The sequence below is a fragment of the Mytilus edulis genome, chromosome 9, assembly GCF_963676685.1.
Source record: "Mytilus edulis chromosome 9, xbMytEdul2.2, whole genome shotgun sequence".
Lineage (NCBI taxonomy): Eukaryota > Metazoa > Mollusca > Bivalvia > Mytilida > Mytilidae > Mytilus > Mytilus edulis.
The window spans coordinates 54,336,828-54,350,193 of NC_092352.1; the positions used below are offsets into that span (position 1 = coordinate 54,336,828).

The window sequence follows — 13,366 nt, forward strand, 5'->3', positions numbered from 1 at the left end:
CTTGTTCAATTCTTAGTTTTGAAAATTTCTGTTGCTGTGCGTCATCTTTCTCTTTGGTCCAAATACGGAATTGATTTAGTCTCACCACAGTATTTCTTCTATTAAATCTTTTCGATTTCCAAAGACGTGAGGTGATTGGATTTCGTTTTTCTTCTGTTCTGCAAGCGAGAAAAGAACTGTTTTTATTGATAAATACATTTAAAAAAAAGTTTGTGAATACCAATATTGGCGAATGTCTCAGTCCGCTACTGAGCACAAACTATTGAAATCGATACGGACTAAATGCTCTAAACAGCCTTCAACTGAATCTCCAATATTTAAAGTTTATTCTTTTTTTTTAGATGCTGGCTGTTTTCTAAATGCTATTGTTTAGTATATTAACTGACTCAGGCTGATACATCTAACATGCATACAAGTTTTAGTAATTTGGTAATTTTCTGACACTAGTCTTATTTACATCCAAACACTTGAAATTGGACCTATAGTTTTATACAAATATTCAGGTGATGTGATATGATTAGCAATTAGACAACTATCAGAAGCCATAGGTACTTTTGGACAGGACAAGATTTTCAGCCTTTCGGTTTTTCCAAAAAAATGTTATTTTATAAGTTTTCTATTTAAATATTATATAGAGAGCTATTATGTTATACATCAGTCACTGCTGTGGATAGTAAACTTGAAAATGATAGGAAATATAAAATACAACATGTTTTTTGTATACTGATGTTCATTTGATACAGAAAAACGTAAAAATAGTTGAAAATGATAGACTGAAAAAAAAAAAGGATTTTAGAAAAAATGGTGAGGTCTAAAAAGAATTGTATTGTCCCCAAGTACCTACATTTGTCGGAAACAATAAAATATACAATATGCTTTATTTTAAAAACACTCCGTCACATTCAGGGGCGTAGCTAGGTTAAAATGTAGTGCACGCTTGTACCGCCGAGCGGAGCGATGCGAAAAATTTTGGGGACTATTTTATGCTGAAAATATCATTTTTTTTGGTTTTCGGTCATAGGAGGGTGAAAAGAGGTGATACATAAACAAAAGACTTGACGTAGACAATTCAAAAATATAAAGGCAAATTATGGTTACATAAATAAAAAAAGCAACACATTTTTGTTAGATAGAATTTATTCAGAATTGTCCAAAATCTGCTCTTCGGGTCTTTGAAGAAACGAACTTTTCCATTACCTTGTCAATATCAACATTGAAATCCCGATGGATATGCATTAATGCCAGCGATGATAATCTGTCATTATTCATGGTTGATCGTACATACGTTTTCAACCGACGAAGTACACTAAACGATCTCTCCGCGGTAGCACTTGTTACCGGCATTGTCAACATGATACTTAAAATAGTATCGATAGAAGGATACAGCACTGGGCTTACCGCATCGAGTGTCTCACACAGTGAGGTTGGCATCTGATCGCGAGGTGTGATACACCATCGTGTTCGCCATCGAGCGACCTCCCGTTTAAATTCGTCTAGATTACATGTCAGGTCTTCCTCGTATGTTTCAAACAGTGTTGTGATTTGATCGTTTGTCACGTTTTCTACAACTCGAGGAAGCAGATACTGTGCGAAAAATCGATTTTCGGACGATATTAGACGCGACTCGAGTTCCATTATCATGTGGTCTATGAATGGAAAATACAATGACACTTTCCAATATTGTTTTGGTGTGTTTGCCGGATGATTGGCCCTAGTTGTCTGTCGACCGCATCGCCTCGGCATATTCTCCACAATATCAAATGGTTCTGATAAATCTAAAGCTGTTTGGTAAATTTCATTCCAAACAGCTTCATCGCTGCGTTCGGCCCGTAGCATCTCTATAACTGTTCTACATTCTTTCGTAGCCTCTAACAGATCACATTCTACACCTTGCAGATATTTTGATAGATATACCGTACTCTGCAAAATGTGCTCCGAAACTACAAGAGCAATTACAAATTCAAATCTGGTTATAGAGGCAAGATACTGTCCGGATTTGTCATCTCCGTTTTCTCGTAATCGTTCCAATGCATGAACCACCACAGGAAACGATGTTTTAAAAGTATAAAGCGCGTCGGCTCGACTCGTCCATCGTGTTTCACAAAGGGTTCGCAATTTGGTCCTCTTGTCCATATTTTCTTTTGTAGTTGCATCGGAGTCCAACTCTTGGTAAAATGCTTGAAGTTTTTTAGATGAATAATCGAACGAAAAGGCAACTTCCTGTACGGTCGACATTACATTTCTAACCGATGAATCTTTACAACTATGGACTATGGCTAAATTCAAGCAGTGAGATTTACAATGAACATACATAGCACCCGGAACCATTTCACATATTCTTGCTTGAACCCCTTTATATTTACCAGACATATTGGCGGCCCCATCATAGCCTTGTGTCCTCATATTCATGGTAATGATGTCCGCACTGATCAGAGTTTCAATCAAAAGTTCCGCCAAATGCTCACCTGTAGTGCTGGTGGCCATCACGAAATCCAGAAAGTCTTCCTTAATAGATACTTTGTTTGTGATAGTGTCTCTCTCCAAGTAGAGTAGACATACAGATACCTGTTCACGGGTTGATGTGTCAGTTGTTTCGTCTGCGATTAATGTGAAAAATTTACTGTTGTTGCAGTTTTCAACTATCGATGTGCGAATCTGATTTCCGATTATGTTTATTATTTCGTTTTGAATATCAGGGGACGTATATTTTGCCCTGCTACTACTGTTTGCTAAGTGGTCCCTTAAAATGTCATCGCCCTGTGCCTTTGAGTTTAATACTGCCATAAAGTTACTAAGCTCTGGTGTGTGTCCACGTATAGCAATATTTTGTTTCCCGCATAACAAAAGTGTCTCAATAATTTTCAACAGAACATGACGATTTTTAAGAACTTGTGTCTTTTTGAATTCAGAAAGTTTGTATATGATTGCTTCATCAGCAGAATCTTTTGAGTTTATGTGTACAAAGTTATCTGCCATTGCCTGGTATTGAAAGTGTGGTGAACCTTCCCTAGTATGGCGCTTTATGAAGCAAGACAAATTGGACCAATCTGTAACTTTATTAATAAAAAGTTTCTCTTTTGCTTCTTTTCGACCAAAAATCACACAAGGGCCACAGTATAACGCATCCTCAGAGACTGAATAGCGCATCCAGCTATTTTCCAACAACCATTTAGCCGAAAGGCGACGACTGTGTTTACCTATTTCCCTGTAAAGAATGACGATTATTAAGTTTGTAAATTATGTAAATTTATTAAATAGCCATTAGGGTTTATTATATATATATCTGCGCACAGTGAGTCAACATACCCCCTTTTTTTTATTCAAATCCCTGTATCAATATACGGTTTGCCGGAAATTAGACGCGTTTGTGAATCTCATGTTGATTTATTTTTTACTCGGGGAACGAAGAACTAAGATAGATTCGGGTTGAAACGCGGGTTCAAACGTGGCAATTTACATAGACTATCTCATTCTGGGTCTGTTATTATCAATTTAATTTACGAGTCGACGTGTGAACCTTTTGAAATTGCCTGTTTTTCGGACAGTTGATGGATTTACATAACCACTAAAAAATTTGCCGGTATACTAATTTTGAAGTGTCACACATTGGCTTTGCATATGATATAATTCCATTTTTTGGAAACGTTTCATACAAATTATTAATTTAAAGTGACTTTGAAGAATAACAACACAACATACATAATTATTTACATCATTCCAGTTGGATGTTAGTAACTGCATCTTAACTTCTGTCATCTGCAAGTTAGAATCGTGCAGACTTGACATATCTGGGTACGGAGGTGTGTTGGCTTTGCCTTTGGAGGTGACGGCTAAAACTGAGCTGCAGCTTGCAGTTGCATTGTCACTCTCAAACTCTGGCAAGGATTGTTGGGATATGGGTTCATCTGAAGAATCTTTCGTTTCTGTTGAAACGGGTTTGGTAAAAAAACTATCAATAGTTTTCCATTTAGACTTTCCATCTTTTTCGTTACGTTTCGACGCCATGCCGTGTTCAACGCCGGAAATGTAACGTTCGTATATTCCAGAAACAATAACGGATAACGATGATAAGTCCGGGACGTACTTCATGAGTTATAGAAAACTTTCTGTTTGAAACCAAATGCCGTTATTTAATTACGTTTCATCAAGTAAAAAAAAACATCATAAAATTGAGAATGGAAATGGGGAATGTGCCGAAGAGACAACGACCAGACCATAGAGCAGACAACAGCATAAGGTTACCAACAGGTCTTCAATGCAACGAGAAATTCCCGCACCCGGAGTCGTCCTTAACCTGGCCCCCTAAACAAATATTTTATTCATCAAATTTTTTTTTTTTTTTTTTTGCACGACGAAACGATGTGCACGCACCTGCGTGTTGGCGTATATGGAGCTACGCGCCTGACATTGACATGCGAAATAAGAGGTAAATTACAAAATACAATCATATACAATTAAAGAAATAAATAAAACAACTTAGAAATGAAATATATAGAAAATTACTTTAAATTATATTATAATATTTTAGTTAACTTTGAAATGAATAAAGACACATTTTTAAGTACGTTGAAGAACATATCACTTTCTGTCTGTCGTCCTGTGCATAGTCATGTCTGCCAGTAAACCCGCCTTTTTATCATTTCGTGCAGAATGGCTAGAATCATTTTGCATCTCTATTTTGGATTAATGTAATGTTGTATTATATTTTATTGTATAGCAATATAATATTTCCCACAGAAAGTAACCAAAAGTTAGCGTGCAATAAATTCTAATATTGCACAAGTGCAATAAATCTTCAAAATTCATGCCGTCTTCAACGACAAAATCTTAGTTTAAACGAACTTTTACTTTTAAATATTATATTGCTATACAATAAAAGGGTTATTGCATGAATATTGGAATATTGAAAAATCATAAAGAGCTGTCGCTTTGAACATCTTTTAGAGCATAGTGTCGATATAAACTATTTAAAAAAACCGTTAAGGAACGACTGTTTAACTTCCAGGAGGGAGGAGGTTATGAAATGTTTCCTAAAAAAAAATATAATCCCAATTTGACTGATGACAAGAAAAATATGTGGTCAAGCTAATGACCAAAACAATTTTTCTGAGTCTAGATTTAAAAAAAACCGATTGATTACGTTGTAAAATTAAATAAAACAATTCTGAATCAGAAAAAAAAACATGCCCCCCTCAAGTTAAATGGTTGCACCCTTGTGATGTGTAAAAATAAAAATGTATACTCATCAACCTCGATGTGTTTGCAACTGCAGATCCGGACTGGATATTATTTTGTAACGTTACTCTGATGGTCATCATTGAAGAACATTCCTCTGGATTAAAACAAAGCGTAGGTATTATATGCTCCTTTTTTTTGTATATTAAAAGTTGAACGATTGGATGCTTTAAGACTACATGGTTGAAAGATATTATTGACACTTAAATAGTGCGTTGATTACTTGGGACAAGTTGAAACCCAGTAAGCTATTTTTGTCCTAATTTTATAATATCACACCTATTTAATTTAACACATATTCAAAACTCCAGTAATCTTATAATTGGTGTATTGATAGTTTATTTTTTGGAATTATCAACTTGGCGATTTTTGGAATTATCAACTTGGCGTTTTTTATTTGACAATCAAATATAAAACTGTTGTTTAAAAGATATATGGTTAGATGGAGAATAATATCACAATTACTGGTATAGACATGCATATGATGTCAATATAAGGGGCGACATCAAAAGATCAATGTAAGATAAAAAAAATTAAAAAAAACTTAATTCAAATAGTTTGGGGGGAAAAGGGGGGGGGGGGGTGAACTGCTGCAAGATGTAGTTATCCGACATTGATTTTTAAATATATCTATGTGGGTAAATCATTTTTTTCCAATATTAAGTTAAGAAGGGGGGAGGGGGGTCAGTGATAAAATATGTGAATTAAGTTTTGAACCTTTGATGTCGTCCCTAAGAGAAAAAGTTTCTCGACCTGATATGCATGAAGTAGTTGCCACTTGACGTTATGAAACAAAACGACGTTCTATAGAACAACGATATAAAGAGAAAGCATACTAATTTTATGGTCAGTATTTTCTCCAAGAGAGGTCGGAAATCCTTATATATATATATATATATATATATCATTAGATTTATGTTTATAAATTATAGCAGACTACTGAACTTTAAGAGCCATAAATGCTTTTCTAAAAAATATAAAGTTGGGTTTTTTTTTTTTTTTTTTTTAATTTTTTTTTTTAATTTGTATTTTTGATTCTAAGCTTCCATATTTAATTAAGAATTTAATTTTGTTTTCTTCCACTAAAGAAAGAAAGCCGCCATTTAGAAATTCTTTGCTCTTTCGGACACTCCGACAGTTTTTACTCTCTCCTCCTATAGCTAGCCTATGCTGACTAAAAGCGCTGTTTTTTTAGTTAAGTTTATAACGAAAATGTTCGTCCCAGAGAATAGAATATGTACATACTTTTAGGTTATTCAAGGATGTTTGCTTGTCATGTTTTTGATTTTTTGTCAGATTTTCGAAATCCTCTGGTTTTATCCATTTGAATGCCTTAATAAAATTTGAATATTGACCCCCATTTTTCTTTTTATAAATCTTTTACATGTATATAATTATAAGCCATCTGTAAAAGTCTTTTAAAATCTTATTTATTTTAATAGTTTTTGAGAACTTTAACTGGTCAATGATAAAGCTATGAAAAATCAAGAGAGAACATTTTCCTGTCGAAATTCTAATATATAATATCTGGATAACAAGCACATTTACCCCTATTTTTTTTTTTATTTTTTTTTTTGCTTTTTTGATTCCTCAATTAATCCCCTATCAATATATACTAGTGTTATGGAAAGCTATTTATTTTGAAACTAAGCAGCGAACTTTCTTAAGAGTCATATTGGGAACAACGTATTGGTTGGTTTTTTTTTTCAACTGTGTAAATACAATACTTGCATGCTGTGGTTTATTTTAGATAAACAATGAACAATAATTTTTTAGCGGTAATCGCTTCTGCAAAGTATGATTGCTTCGTTCAAAATATGATGGTTAACTGCTTTGTCATTTTGAGAAGTCCAGTCTTTCGGTCTGTCTATCCGTCCGTTGGTATACTGAAATCATCACCTACAATACAGAGACTCGAGACATACACGCTATCTTCATCTGAATTTTATAAGACACGGCCGTGACTTTTTCTTTTCCCTTGACATCTTTCTCTGACCCTTTAGCCAGTCAACTTTTTATTAGAACTGTCATGAAAACCATAAGAATAAAGAAGATTAAAACTTAACTGTTGCAGGATAACTTAACCTGAGATCACCCCTAGTTTTTGGTGGGGTTTGTGTTGTTTATTCTTTAGTTTTCTATGTTGTGTCATGTGTACTATTGTTTTTCTGTTTGTCTTTTTCACTTTTAGCCATGGCGTTGTCAGTTTGTTTTAGATTTATGAGTTTGACTGTCCCTTTGGTATCTTTCGCCCCTCTTTTAAAATCGATGCATTTGTAGGATTTGCTGTCCACCTGTTTTTGGATGATCATTAAGAATAAAAATAATATAAATGGTTCATAATTTTCATCTTTAATAAACGTAACACTGAAAGATGAGTGGAATAATATACATAACATCGATGTCAAAATTCAAAGATGGTTTTAATTTGAAGAATACATGTGATTAGTTTCTACAAGAAGAAAACGAAACTTTTTAAACGGACTTCCTAGTTTTATCGGGAACGAAGATTGATTTTTTGAATTTCTTCTTATCTTGCGATTTTATTTTTTTAATATATAACCCACATTAGAAATGTAGTCTATTTAAGGAATGACTGTAATATTTTTTTCTGTCTATGAAGAAATAACATAAGAAATGTGGTGCCCACTGAATAACGCGCGTAGCGGGTTATTTAACAGTGTGCACCACATTTTTTATGTTAATTCGAATAGACGGACAAAATATTACAGTTATTCTTTATAATTTTATTCTAAATTCCATTTTAAACCGGAGTAAACCATGAAAAATCGTTGATGACGTCAAGGTCACATGACTAAATTATGTCTATGAGCTGATAAACCAAACGACTTCTGCCAATCAGAAGACGCGTTACAAAATTATTGTCATTTAACATGATACTATAGTATAACAAGCAGAACACGAATGTGATTTTGACAAGATGAGCAGACTGAACTCTTCCTATATGATTTTAAAAAAAATATATATAAATACAATGAAGAACGTTCTTATTCTTACTTAGTATAATTATTGTCAAAAAATTATCAGAATGACTATATTTTATTGATATCCATTGTCAATATCAAGTGCTATTGCATGTGCTTTGTCCTCTTATGTTGCATTAAATCATATTTAGGAATGATATTTTCTTCAGTATCTATGTAGTTGCACCAATTAAATAATGTTCGTTGCTTTCTTTTGTTGCGTTAAGTAATTGTTCATATTCAGTAACGGTATGTTCTTCGTGAACAGTGTGTAAGCCTGTTTTCTCACTCTCTAGTAGGTGTGCTGTTGTTGCTAATGGCAACTTATAATCTTCATTGTTTATTTCACTGGGATGTTTCAATACTGGTATGTGCACCGTTGGCCTAGTTGATTCTATGTTTTGTGAGAATGCATATGTTTTAGGTCTAACCGCTTGTTCTTCGTCTTCTAATAAGAATGGTGTAGTTTCTGTGGATTTATCTGCGCTTTTCACTTTCTGAAGTTTAGGCAGTTTACCGGAAATAGTATTCAAAGTTTTTTGCCCAGGATTTTTAACATTGTTCACGGCTGTATTTTCATTGCCGTTAACCACAATATTCACTTCCGGTGTCAGAATAATCGATTCAAGCTTTCTTATTTTCATCTGGTGATTACTAATGCAGCCTTCTGTTATCAATAAAAGGACCAGGCCTGTACCCAAAACAACGGGGCCGATAATGTGAAATTTATCTCGCAAATTCCAAAATATCGTTCCTTCGCCGAGACTTTGAACGGTGCTCCCCATGATTAAAACAAAACCAACCAACCAACAAAAAGCTGTAGGAATTAACAATTTTCGTAAACATCGGACTCTTTCTTTCCTTTTCTCTCTTTTAGCTTCTCTGTCAAATCTTCTCTGTGCATAAGTCTTTTGTCTTGCAGCATCTTTCTCTTCGAACCAAATGCTAAATTGCTTAATTCGCTGCCTTTCTGATGATTTTTTCTTAGAGTTCTTAGATTTCCCAAGACAGCCACATGATTCATCAGCCAATTCGTGAAAGTGGCTGTTCCTTCTGTAAATAACGATAGATCTGTATAAAATTATGATTTTGAAAGTGAAATTCGTTATTGTTAGTGTTTTTAAAAGTAATATAAATATGAATTGAAAATAACATGAGTTTGATCAAATATGTGTACGACTTCTATGAACAATCAAAACCCATAAGTTGAATACAAGCTGCCTACACTATGATAAAAAAAAAATATATATCAGAAATGACATAAATTCAAGGAAGCATATCAAATAGCTTATGTCACATGGAAGCACAGTGTGGTACTTTTACACGGTCACATGACAATATTATGTTTATGAGCTGATAAACTAAACAACGTCGGGCAATCAGAACACGCGTTACATCCTGAATTATATTATTGAAACATGGTCAAGAAACTAGCTATAAAAACTCAAAAAAGGATGAAAGGTTATTTAATTTCTAGCATATTTCTTTGGAATGCGTGTGTTGTAAACACAATACATATTTAGATTTCTATCAGATTGTCATTTAAATGATATTAAGATCATTAATAAAAATGAACCTTTGTATTATTTGGTCGGTGAAGTTTAAATTTTTTTAAAGTTAGTAATACATTTAATCCATATCATACTTGTAAGCATTTAATAACCATCTACAGTTTATTTATACTTAAACAAAACTGACTTAACTTTTAGGACTTCAATAATTTGCAGTAATATTAGATATAACGTTGTCACATTGACATGGACACATGTCGTTCTGACCAAGACAGCTTTGACCTTATAGAGATTTTTTTTATTCAGGCAATGTTGATTTTATACATGTAGAAATATTTCTGATCCAAACTGTTCTGGCCTGATGCAGATATTTCTGACCCATGCAATGTTGATCTAAAAGATGTGCAATTCTGCCCTAATGCAGATATTTCTTTCTGGCCGAGGCAATGTTGATTTTATAAAAATATTTCTTATCCAAGCAATTCTAACCTTAGAGAGGTACTTCTGACACAGACAATGTGGACCTAATTGAAAGATTTCTTAATCAAGTAATTCTTGCCTTCTATAATGATATTTCTGACCTTATAGAAATAATTCTGACACAAACAATTCTGACATCTTGCAGATATATCTTATCCAGGTAGTGTTGACTTTATAATGATAGTTTTGACCCTGGCAATGTTGACATTATGTAGATATATTTCCGACTCGGGCAATGTTGACCTCATATAGATATATTTCCGACTCGGGCAATGTTGACCTTATATAGATATATTTCCGACTCGGGCAATGTTGACCATATATAGATATAATTCTGACCCAGGCAATGTGGACCTTATAGAGATATTTCCGACCGAGGCAATGTTGACCTTATATAGATATATTTCCTACTCGGGCAATGTTGACCTTATATAGACATAATTCTGATTCGGGCAATGTTGACTCCATAGAGATATTTCTGGTTCAGGCAGTATTGACTTTAAACTGATATTTTTGGGCCAGGCAATGTTGACCTTACATAGATATTTCCTACCATGACAGTGTTAACCTTTTATGGATATTTCTGACACAGGCAATGTGGACCTTATAGAGATGTTTCTGGCCGAGGCAATGTTGACATAATAGAAATATGTATAACCCAAGAAATATTGAATTGATAGAAATATTTCTGACCAGGGCAGAGTGTTGACATTGCAACGCCTAATCCAAACAGACACTTTTCCGAGTAAAAAATACCCCTTGCACAATGATCTTTTTGGTTGGACTTCAACGCAAAATGTTACATGGGAATCCAATTTAATTAAAACTTATCTGTAAAACAGTATCGTGGTGTTTACATTCAGAAGCAGTAAGTATGATCAGAGGCAGCTTTAGAAGGTTTTTCAGGGGGGCCGGGCCCCTTTTTGTGAGAAAAATTTGGTTGCTTATATAGGGAAGCACTGAAGCATGACTGAAGCGGGCCCTTTCTTAGGCAGTCAGTGGGGCCCCTCTTATGAAAATTTCTGGATCCACCACTGATGATTGAATATAAAATAAGAAGATGTTATGCGACTGAGACCACTATACATCAGAGACCAAGTTAGACTATGAAGAAGGTACCAGTTATCATATGTCCCCGTGCGGCTTTCAACATTGAGGAAACCGTACCTTAGTGCATACTAACCGTGGTTTGGTATAGATAAATGTATTTTGTGATTGTCACAGTTACCTTTTGGTTGAATCGAGTATATCTTTGTCTTTTTAATAGATATGAATAAAGTGTAAAGGCTGCTTTAGGATATGGTAAAAACAAATATCGAATTTCAGAATTTTAGAATTCATCTCACATAGTTTGTGTGCAATTGCCTAAAGATGACAAAAAACTATAATGTCGCTATAATTTATTATTACACATTAAATGTAAGAATAAGGACAAATAAAACGAATAAGGACATTATTCACCCGAATTCTTTAATCTGAAGTACATGTAATTATATGCAATGGAAATTGGCCAAAATTTCTTTGTAAATTTCAAACCTCAAACCTCCTCGCATATATTATCTCCAAAACACATAATTGAAAGGAACAGAGGGAAAAGGAATTATGAACTGTGTGAAAATAAGAAAATGGTAATATGATTACCATTGAGACAGCTATCCAACATAGACCAAATGACGCATATGTAAACAAATTTAAGACCCATTGGTGGCCTCGGGCTGTTTTCTGCTCTTGGGACGGGTTATTGTCTATTTGACACATTCCCCATTTCTATTCTCAATTTTATTTTAATTACAGTCACGGTATAGATTGCAGCATCTAAGTTTTTCCGCAACCTAAACACCTAAACACTTACTATGCATCACATTAGTAATGCTGAAGTAATGACACAGTAACAACAGTTTCTCGTTTACCATGGTGAGCGTTACTAAATAACAAATTGCATTTTAAGTACAAGAACAACACATGTTGCCTGAATATATTGCCTACCTTCCCGGAGTACTATTTTTAACGGCACTCTGCATCACCATTTTATTTCCGATATTTACATTAAACGCTGCCATATTGTTTATAGACAAATTTTAATCAAGTTATGTTGTTTAATTATGTTTGTAATAACGTGCTCCTTTAAACCTTTTTGTTTTAAAAAGAATCATTCATGAGGAGACACCGTATTGTCTTTTTGGACTGACGTATGTTGGTTTAAATATATAATAATGCTATTCAACACCAGATATAATATTATTAATTTTGCTGTACATTTTATTTAAGAATTGAATGCTTCTTTTTGTAACTTCATAGGCTTGTAAAAGCGTTGACCGTGCGCACATTTTTAGTATGAAGCGCTTTCGCGCTTCAAATGTTCTTCGGTCAATGCTTCTTTGAAATGATCATGAAAACACAAATGTTATTATTGTTTTATCTAATTCACATGTGCACTTTACTGTGGGACCACGCGTTATCATAAATGAAAAGTTTTATTAAGCAAAATGAATGCAATTGCTTACGGAATAACACGTTAGCCAATCAGAATAAAGTATCATAATGAAACATACACCTTATGTAATTATATATTTATGATAAACTAACATGCAGATACCTTTTCGAAATAAAAATTTCGAATTTTATTGACTGTTGTTTCCCGCGTATATTGCACAATATTATGAATACACACGTACGTGCGTCTATAAGTTTTGAAATCTTGTGAACAAAAAAATGGTTAACGCTTAAAATGTTTAACTAAATGCTGATTACCGCTAAGTATGATTTACTAAATGCTATGTCCATTACAGCTATATAAAATTGAGAAGTGATATGGGGGATGTGTCAAAGCGACAAAACCCCGACCATAGCTGAGCAGACAACAGCCGAAGGCCACCAATGGGTCTTCAATATAGCGAGAAACTCCCGCACCCGTAGGCATCCTTCAGCTGGCCCCTTAAAGAATATGTAATCTAGTACAGTGATATTGGACGTCATACTAAACTCCGAATTATAAACAAGAAACTAAAATTAAAAATTATACAAGACTAACAAAGGCCAGAGGCGCCTGATTTGGGACAGGCGCAAAATTGCGGCGGGGTTAAACATGTTGATGAGATCTCAACTCTCCCCCTATACCTCTAGCTAATGTAGAAAAGTAAACGCATAACAATACGC

The 13,366-nt window shown here is 34.1% G+C and overlaps 2 protein-coding genes across 2 annotated transcripts; both read right to left on the reverse strand.

Moving 5' to 3' along the window:
- Positions 1-1,140: 1,140 nt before the first annotated feature.
- LOC139490058 (52 kDa repressor of the inhibitor of the protein kinase-like) lies at positions 1,141-4,005 on the reverse strand. The gene is made up of 2 exons (XM_071276909.1): positions 3,700-4,005; positions 1,141-3,018 (listed from the first exon to the last, which is right to left on the reverse strand). The coding sequence occupies exons 1-2, from the start codon at positions 4,003-4,005 to the stop codon at positions 1,141-1,143; spliced, it is 2,184 nt and encodes a 727-aa protein (XP_071133010.1).
- A 3,559-nt stretch (positions 4,006-7,564) lies between these two features.
- LOC139488593 (uncharacterized) lies at positions 7,565-12,328 on the reverse strand. Its single transcript, XM_071274313.1, has 2 exons — positions 12,197-12,328; positions 7,565-9,272 (listed from the first exon to the last, which is right to left on the reverse strand). The coding sequence occupies exons 1-2, from the start codon at positions 12,268-12,270 to the stop codon at positions 8,393-8,395; spliced, it is 954 nt and encodes a 317-aa protein (XP_071130414.1). The 5' UTR covers positions 12,271-12,328; the 3' UTR covers positions 7,565-8,392.
- Between the last annotated feature and the right edge of the window lie 1,038 nt (positions 12,329-13,366).

Coding starts and splice junctions, on each gene's coding strand:
- LOC139490058 (XM_071276909.1), bottom strand. CDS start 4,005: ATGGCGTCGAAACGTAACGAAAAAGATGGAAAGTCTAAATGGAAAACT. Junction 3,019..3,699: donor GGAATGATGTAAATAATTAT/GTATGTTGTGTT, acceptor TGCTTCATAAAG/CGCCATACTAGGGAAGGTTC.
- LOC139488593 (XM_071274313.1), bottom strand. CDS start 12,270: ATGGCAGCGTTTAATGTAAATATCGGAAATAAAATGGTGATGCAGAGT. Junction 9,273..12,196: donor AAAAATAGTACTCCGGGAAG/GTAGGCAATATA, acceptor CGTTATTTACAG/AAGGAACAGCCACTTTCACG.